A 9,639-nucleotide genomic window follows, 5' to 3' on the forward strand; every position below is an offset into this window, starting at 1 on the left:
TAAGGTTGGAAGTGAGGAGTGCTTACCATCAGATCAACTCTCTCTTGTCTCTCATTTTTAATTTATTTTCTACTTCATTCACTTCTTTCAAATTTAACTTTTGTAGATATAATATATTATATGATTTTTTATACACATACACAAGTGCATGAAATTTACCACCCACAATTCATTCAAATGTAGATTATATTTTAATTAAATTGTATATTTTTTAACATATCTTTAAATATATTCAGTACGATTCAGTTATTTTATTCAATTATTTTATAAATTTTAAAAATTATATAGTACAATTATAAATTTAAATAAAATTAAACTTTCGATTTTATTTAAAAAATTGAATAATCGATTCAATTCCATCTTTTCCTACTGATTTACAACCTATTAAGGGCAGCGGCGGACCCACGTGGTATCCAGGGGTTCACCCGAACCCCCTCGGCAAAAAATTACACGGTATATACAACGTAAATTTTCTGTATTTTTGTAGATATATATATTTTGAATCCCTTTAATAACAAAGAGAAACTGATAGTTCAGTGACAAGTACCCTTGAAATTAAGTTGTACATCACTGGATCGAATCCTAGTGATAGCACTTTATTTTTTTCTTTTTCAGTTTCAGTCTTTTTTAGTATTTTTTTTTTTAATTTTCAGTTCTGTTTTTTTGTATTTTTTTTTTACTTTAAAAAATGTGTTAAAAGTTTGGTTTTAAACCCAAAAGAATTCAAGGTTTCCATTTCTAAAGGCTTATTTACACATGTATACTTTCATTTTTCGAACTTACTGAACGAAAATCTTGGGTCCGCCACTGATTAAGGGTGCTCTTTTTATAGCAGCAGGTTGTATCTGTTGGGCTTGCTTTTACAATCTTCAGGTACTATCCAATACTATATTCTTCTAATTAAATTACTCTTTCCGTCTTATTTTATATGATATTTTTCGAATTTTGAGATTTAAATGATTAGTCTATTTTTTATTGTAAGTTTTTCATAGATCTGTTAAACATTTTAAATTAACAATTATTGTGACTTATATTACTTTTTACGTAGTTTACAAAGATATAAATTTATTTCAAAAAATATTAAAAATTTCATGCGCAAAATTTCCGTCAAACTTAAACCGTTTGACTCTCGAAAAACAAAAAAGTTGAAGAAAAATATTTTATTTATAAACTCAAAAGCTCTATATGTTTCTGTATATTTTCTGTCTATTGAAAATAACTAGTAACATCCCTATTTATAAAGGTAAAAACCAAATTAAACTAGAACTAGGAATCACTATAACTAACCAATCCATAAATAATATTATTTATCTTCATATAGTAATATAGTTATTTTTCTTATTTTATATGTGTAACAAACAGGCAATTACGTTGAAGACATACCCTGCGACATTATCACTCACTTGTCTAATATGTTGGGCTGGAGCGTTGCAAGGCACTGTTCTGACCCTTGTGGTTGAAAAGGGCAATACTTCTATATGGGCCATCCAATGGGACACTACATTCTTATCTTACGTTTATACTGTAAGCTTTCACATTCGCTGGGATTAAGAGTTTGGGGTTTTAAATTTTTAGATAGAAAAGAAAAATATTGCAAAACATACCGCAACTCTAGCATGGAAAGCATTTTCATGGCTCCTTCCTCACCACTGAGCCATCAATTAGTTTTGTGAGGGCTTCACTAGTTAATATACATATATATTTATTTAATTTTCTAATACAACTACAGGATCTATAAAAAGGCTATTGAGTTCGTCCAAATCCCTATACCCCCACTTAGTTCCGCCCTTTTCTAGTATTGACATTTAGTTGGAGAGAATAAATTATTTTATGGATGCAGGGGATGGTCACTTCTGGAGTTGGCTATTATGTCTCTGGATTGATAATGAAGGAAAAAGGACCTGTTTTTGTTACTGCATTTAATCCTCTAAATATGGTTATAGTCGCAATTTTGGGTTCATTCATTTTATCCGAGGAGCTAAACTTGGGAAGGTATATTCCATACTCTTTTTCTCCTAGTTTATACGACTTACTTTCCCAGAATGCACATATCTTTATTAAATTTCGTGTCGAGTCAAACAAACTCTTATAATACATGATTGAGTGCAAAATAGGATGTCTAATCTTGTGCCCGTTTAATGTAGAGTTTTGGGAGGGGCAATCATTGTAATTGGACTATATTTAGTAATATGGGGCAAGCAGTGGCGGAGCCACCTTACAATTAGGGGGTTCATCCGAACCCCCTTTGGCGGAAAATTATATGCCTTATACATGCTTAAAATAATTTTTAGGTATATATAGTAGATGTCGAACCCCCTTCGGTTACTTCGTGTGTCTATTTTTTCATATTTTGAACCCTCTTATTGAAAATCCTGACTCTGCCACTGGGGGCAAGAGCAAGGACCAACAATCATCAAAATCATTGAGTAGTGAAGAGGCTGTTCAATCTAAATTTGTTGATCAAAAAGAAATATCAAAGTCTTCAAATCAGGCAAAAGTTGGAGATGAAGCTGTTTAAGAAGAAATGGCTAGGATTAAATTTAGAAGGATATGTAAAAATAATAACACATAATTATTAGGTTCTGGATGTTACTTTTGCATTTCTTTATCAGAGAAATTGAAAAAGTAAGTGTGTGTAGCTAAACTAATTAACCACTCAAAAAAAAAAAAGATAGAAAAAGAGAAAGGGTGTGACAAATAGAAAGAGAGAAAGAAAATATTTATGAGACATTGTTTTCAAATTTTCTCATTGTCGGCTGGTCAAATCTTGTAGAAAAACATTTTCTTTTGAAACATAAATTTCTTTAAAATGGTAAAAATGACGTTTATGTGGAAAAAAAGGTGCCATAAATGGTATTTCATCTTGATTGTTATCCTCAGTAACATCCAAACACATCTTATCTTTACCTCACCCCCACAGGTTCATAATCCACACCTCACAGCCCTACGCCCACACCCACCAATTCCATAATGTTTCTGTACATTATATACAAATACTTTTAAAATAATATTATTTATATATTTATAAAACACAAGAACATAATTAAGCAATTAATCCATTTAGGTTTCTGAAAAAAAATCTCTCAGAAAATATTTTCCTTCCTACAAACACACCCGAAGAAATAAAACTGTTGGAGTATGCTATTAGCCATGAGGGTAAGTTATAGTATTACATTTTAATCCCTACTAACACTTTTTATTTTGTTTTACTTTGTATAATAAAGTTTATATATGAATAGATCATTGTGTTAATATGTTTGACTTTTACATATATCGTAGACCATTTTGTATATGGAGTGTTAATTAACTCATGCAAAATTACAAATAAATGTTCAAAATAAATAACTATAGCATAAGATTAAATATAATTTGATATTAATTATGAGAATGGTAATATTTCAATTTCTTGCACTAGTACGTTTCGTATGTACTGAACGGATCAAGTAGAGATGTTCGTTTATATTATGAATATTAATAAATAATTTCTCTAGTCAATTACATGTATTTGTACTTTTAATTTTGATATAATTATTATAATCTATGTAGTTTGATTTATTATTTTGATCTATTAAAATGTGAAACTATATTATGATTCAATATATTCTTAATAGATTTGATGATGACAAATAACTAGGGGTGTGTATCGATCGCTTCAGTTCAGTTTTATCTATTATCGATTCGTTTTATCGATTTTTGGTTTACAAGTATGATAAATCAATAGCCAATCCGATTAGATATTTTTTATCGGTTTATCGGTTTTGATCCTTAACGGTTTGATTTTCAGTTTAACTAATAAGAAATTTCTTATGATATATTTGTATGACTCCTCCAACAATTTGACGCGACAAGAGGAATATGGTTCTTACTTTAGGTTTTGATATTTTTTATAATGTGAAGTTGTGAACTCAAAGTTATTGTAAAGTGCAAATTGAAGGCTAAAGGGCAAAGGCAGTAACTAGTAAGGTATTGATATTAATATTTACTATTTTTGTACCGGTAAAATAGTAAATTACTATAATCTTAATGGGTTATTGGTTTACTAAATAATTCAATATTAGAAAACCAAAACTGAACAAATAACCCGATAATTTTTTTAATAAATCCATTAATAAACTGTTTACCTAATAACCCAATAGCAATAAACCAATAACACTTTTTTTCGGTTTGATTTATCGATCAGTTCGATTTTGGCACACCTCTACAAATCACATTAGTGAAATAATAATTAGTGAATATGTAACCCCCAATATATTTTAAGATAACTAACTCACTAAGCGGAAGACATATACACCAAAAATTATCCTATAGTTTTTTACCTTACCTTGTTCATTGATGAGTTGTAGTGAGAATAAACTTCCAAATGAGTGATCATACCATGAAATAGATATATGTAGGTGATTAAATAATTAAATTAACAGTTTTTGGCCAAAGGGAGCTTCGTAACAAAAAATCTATTTGAAAATTTTATTTCGAGGAAGTATTTCAAGTGGTCTCGTATGTGGTTTGACTTTGGATGACCATATTTCTCAATAAATAAAGATTTAGAGGGTTTATAACCTATAAAATGAAAGGTCTATGAATTTAGTTTTCAACGCATTAAAACATTTATCAATACGACTTCAAAATAGAGAGATATCCACATTTTTGTACACACTGCGCAAGCATCAAGGTCAAGTGGGCCCAAGTCGGTGGAATAAATTGATATCGATATATTTCATATTCAAAAGTCATTTTCTCTCAAAACCAACTTAGGGTTTGATTATTAGAACTTACGTGTTTCACAAAAATTATTCTATATATTGAACTCATCTCTTAACATAGATTTCTTTGTGTTTCATGTGGTCCTTCTCTTTCGTGGTTTGCACAGTTGGTTTTCCAGTGAATTAGTGGTACGTGGCAGAAGCTATAAGTTACTTTCACAAAGTAAAAGTTATTACACCTCTCTCCATCGTTAATTTTGAGTTATACATTATCATCAAAAGACGGTTATCAACTTTGGAAATTCTTCCATTTTGCTTGGTTGTGGACTATTTTAGTGTTATGACCCGAAACCCCGATTCATGATGACACCTACCATAACTCACCAGTAGGTAAGACAACCCATATTGTGGAACGACAAGTAACAGACATATTGGGTAGAAACAACAATCAACAAGAAATAACTTAAACAATTTAATGAATATAGCGGAAAATAAGAACAACATAAGATAAATACACTCAAAAAGAGAAATACAGTCCCAAAATCTGGTAGTCACAAGTACATAGCTATTAAAATAGTACAAGTCCCAAAAGTGAACAAAAAATATAGACTTGTTTCAAATACAAAAGACTAGTCAACAACCTATAAACAGAAGGAGACAGACTAATCTAGGATTTCATAAGCTCACCCTTAGTCTCTACAACAGGCTTGAAATCAATGCTGGTGACAGGTGCTCGGACCTGCATTATGAAAATAAATACAGAGTAAAGTATGAGTACTAAAACATCAGGTGCCCAGTAGGAATCATAGGACGACTGAGCTTGGAAAGTAAAAACAGTAGTGAAAAGTGAGAAATGATACCAACTAGAGGTCAAATGAGTGGACCTATAATGATAAACTAACATGAATGCACACGAGTCAAGGAAAGAACGAATAGTAAAGCAAACATTTAATTATAACCTAACTGGACCACATAAGCACATAAGGTACACTCGTGCACAATTGAAAGTAATTAATCCAAATGGACCCCCAGAAGCCTGATGGATACACAAAATAACTAAGGAAACTACTAGCTAAGTTTAAGAGTTTTCCATAAATGCCACAACCATCCACAGTCTCAAACCATGGTAAGGCATCGAAAAAACCCAATAGAGTCACCAAGTCAGAACTCGAACCCGACTGATAGAAGTGTGTCCGAATTCGAACCGAGGCTAAAAGCGATATGTCAAGGCCTAAAACTGTGACTAAGGATGTATGCCAGTGCCTCGACCCCAACTAATAAAAGGTATGCCACGGCCTTGAACCGTGGCTAAAGTCTCTAAATGCTCCAAAATCACTCGATCTTTCTCAAATCGGTCCATGCCGTAGAGAGAAACAATCTTCAAAGTCACCAACTACCCATTCCAGCTCCAAATCGAAGACTCGACCCTAAACAACTAAATAATGCACAAAATCACTGACGAACGCGTCCGATCCAAAAAATAAGGGAAATTATGGATAAGATGTCATATGAACCTAGTTTTCACTTAGCTAAGAATCATATTATCAGACCCGAGTCTGTTTTATCAGACTTTAGGAAGTTGAGTCATATGAGGTGGCATTGGAGAATTTTTAAGGCTTATCAGATCCAAAGAACAAGCCTAAGAAAATCACTAGCCTACACCTAGGCTAAGCCCAATAACTACAACTAGTAACAACCTAGTCGACCACTGACATAGTACAGGGAATGATGCAATCACGATAACAATGTAATTGATGCTCAATTTATGCAAAACTACCCGAAAAATGAGGTTAAGACATGAATTCTAGAAACTAAACATGAATCAACTACAAATCCACCCCAATTCAAGCTAATCAATAGGAATTTACATTCACAAGCTCAATCTAAAGAGCGATAAGTCATAGCCTACTTCAATGCAGGTCGTGATAACGCTCAACTTACCTTAAAAACAAGTTTGAAGAGTAAGCAGTTGTCGTCAATAAAAGTACTCAACTAAGAGTCGGGGTTGAATCCCACATAGAACAATTTATCGGCAATTGAAAAGATAAAGAATGAATAGCTACAAGTTTTAATCTAAACACAAGATACAAGGTTTTCAAATTAAGAGTTATTTTGACAACCAAACGATGGTTTTGGGCAAAGACGATATCAAGCAAGGGATGTATGGAAATTAGAAAATTCTAAATTCAATAAACACTCAATATTCCATTAAAATTCAACACATGCTTATTCAATCATAGATACACTAGATCATCATCAATCAACCTCAATCTCTTTTTGGTCTCAAAGGGTTATATCACGTTATCTCCTTTTTGTCTCAATCGAGTCAACTACAAAGTAATCCAAGACCTTAATCTTAACCCCTATTTCTAGAAAGTTTAGCATTCAACAAAGTAGACCTTTATTATGTCCTTTTGGTTTCAAATTTAAGACTCAAAGCTAAATATGATTATTAACCTAATTATCCACTTCACAAGTTCTCTTTCGAGCAACGCACAATGATCGGAAGCTAGATCTGAGCATGCACTCTCAAATCATAAATTCAAACATGAAAACTAGATTAAACCCATTTCATGAATTCAAGCATGGAATCAAGGAATTACAAAAGTAATAGAGCAATAAATCAAAAACCCAAATAGCTTTGTCTATTTCTAGCACAAAATCCCCAAATTAATACACACAATTAAAAACTTTGCTTGTCCTCGAGCAAAACAAAATCAAAAACACAAGAGACACTCGATTAAGCACAACACCCTTCTATTTCAACTAAGGTTCATGGTCATGGCTTTGGTTGGAACTAATAATTAGCAATCAAGCAAGTGATTATCAATTTAAACAACCCCCTCAAGTTCAAGCACAATTTCAAAACTCAATGTATTTTCAAGAATGAACAAGTGGCAACAGTAATTCTCAAGAAATGACTTTCAACTACTAGTTAACTAAATAACTTCCCTTGACTCAATTTCAGAATCTATCAACTTCACCGATCTATCCTAGATTTCATCCCCTCACAAGAAAGATCATGTCCCAAAACTGTACTCACAAGTATTTAAAAGACAAGGGGAAAAAACATCAATCACTCACACTCCCAAGGAAAAATCTCATGAACACAAATGCCACACCATAGGCTTGCCCATATTTTTAATCAATATTGACTCAACTTCATTTGGTTGGAGATCTCAAAGGAATTTGTTAAGATTGTAATGTAGGTTTATGGAACATTAGGATGTCATTTAGGTATAAGTGACTACACCCTCCTTGAATACTGCACAAAAACTCATCATTTCTAATTTTTCCACCTCTTCAAACCAATGCACACGTCACATTATTTTTTATTTTTTCTTCTCTTATTTCCACTCTAGATGCCCCACATGCAACCATTTTCAACTTTTGGAGGATTCAAGTCTCATTTGTTCACTTTCTTTCTTTTTTTTCACAACTTTTCTTCTTTAAGATTATTCCACCATTCTCTTTTTTTTTATCAAGCCCTCATGTGGTAAGGGTCTGCTGAACCCAAGATTTAAACTTATTTAGGGCTTTGTTAATATAAATTTAGCGTCCTCAATTTTTTATTTTGTGACAATAACTGATGTTAAATCCTTAATTTTCAGGTATATGGATTGAGGAACGAAGCAAGGATACTAACAGGAAAAAAGGAACAAACAAGCTGAAGAAATGAAGAAGGGTGAGTTTGAGGATCTCCAAGAGCACTCGGTGTGTCGCCGAGTGGCTCATCAGATCACCTAAAGTTCCAGGTGAGGTATTTCCATACCTAACTCTTGTGACTATCTTGTGTATATATTTTTGGGTTTTTAGTGTTTTACATTGTGTTTTGATTTTTCCTTGTGGCTCTTTGAGCTTGTGGCTCCTTGTTATGAATGAAAATGATTTTTGATCCCTTCTGAATTTTTTTTACCACTCTTGTTGTGTTTGAATTTGACTAGTCTTGTGCAAATTTGAGTATCGGTTATGATCAATACCGATGACTTGAATAGTGCTCTTAATCGAACAAAAATAAATGTGCGGTTACGATGAGGCCAAAATGAAGTTGCATAGGCAATATGTGGAATTTTTGCATATCGTTGTGACTAGCCGATTATCGAATGAGTCTCTTGTGATGAACATTGCACACTAGCAAAAGTGTAGAGTCTCGTTTTGATATTGGTGCCAATGCCTTGTGTGATGAGCTTACCGTGAACCTTTCGTGATGACACCTAGAATTTGCCCCGTTGGTCCGGTTGACTAAGTGATGCAAGCTCTTGATATGATCTTAGGCAACAATTTTGAAGAGTGAAACAATTTGACAATATACCTTTTTTGTGGCCAACCTTGTGAGACGTGTGAACTTTTCTTGAACCCTTTTGAGCATTATCCTTTTCTTAGAATAAACATGATGAAATTGTAACCCCTCTTCATCCATTCACCCATAATCCTCATGAAGTGTGGTGTGTTTGAATAGCCAACTTAGGCCAAAAGCCTAAGTTGGGGTTATGGTGAAAAGGGAAGGTAAATAAAAAAGTACAAAGAAGTCCCCACTTTGATCCATGAACTTAAAAAACAGGGAACCCCTCCATATAAAAATAAAATAAAATAAAGAAGCAAAAAGAAGAAGAGTGAAAAAGTCGTGAAATAAAGTTGTGAAAGTTGCAAAAGAAATGGGGTGTCCGGTATTCCATGGAAGTGAATAATGGGGTGAATTTTGAGCATGAATGAAAATGCTGAAGAAAAGGAAGGAAAGTGATGTTCATACAACATTTCATGAGGATAACAACCCTGAGCCTAAATGACCATACCTTTACACTCAGCCCCGTTACAAGCCTTGAAAACACCTTTTTGATCTTGAGTGAGCTGAAATGAATGTTGATCGGAAAATAAGGGAAACCTATGGGTGAAGTCATGCATGTGTTCATCTTTGTGAGAGTGAGAGTTGTATGTGATT

The 9,639-nt window shown here is 32.9% G+C and overlaps 1 protein-coding gene across 1 annotated transcript in view; it reads left to right on the forward strand.

The window, feature by feature from the left end:
* Window positions 1-8,379, forward strand: part of LOC102605371 (WAT1-related protein At2g39510-like) — a 13,018-nt gene extending 4,639 nt beyond the window's left edge. The window contains exons 5-9 of the mRNA XM_015307074.1: window positions 817-873; window positions 1,363-1,524; window positions 1,841-1,992; window positions 2,145-2,194; window positions 8,312-8,379. Coding sequence (XP_015162560.1) covers window positions 817-873; window positions 1,363-1,524; window positions 1,841-1,992; window positions 2,145-2,194; window positions 8,312-8,379 — 489 coding nt within the window. The remainder of the gene's footprint in view (window positions 1-816; window positions 874-1,362; window positions 1,525-1,840; window positions 1,993-2,144; window positions 2,195-8,311) is intronic.
* Window positions 8,380-9,639: the final 1,260 nt, after the last annotated feature.

This window comes from Solanum tuberosum, unplaced genomic scaffold (assembly GCF_000226075.1).
Source record: "Solanum tuberosum cultivar DM 1-3 516 R44 unplaced genomic scaffold, SolTub_3.0 scf00050, whole genome shotgun sequence".
NCBI lineage: Eukaryota > Viridiplantae > Streptophyta > Magnoliopsida > Solanales > Solanaceae > Solanum > Solanum tuberosum.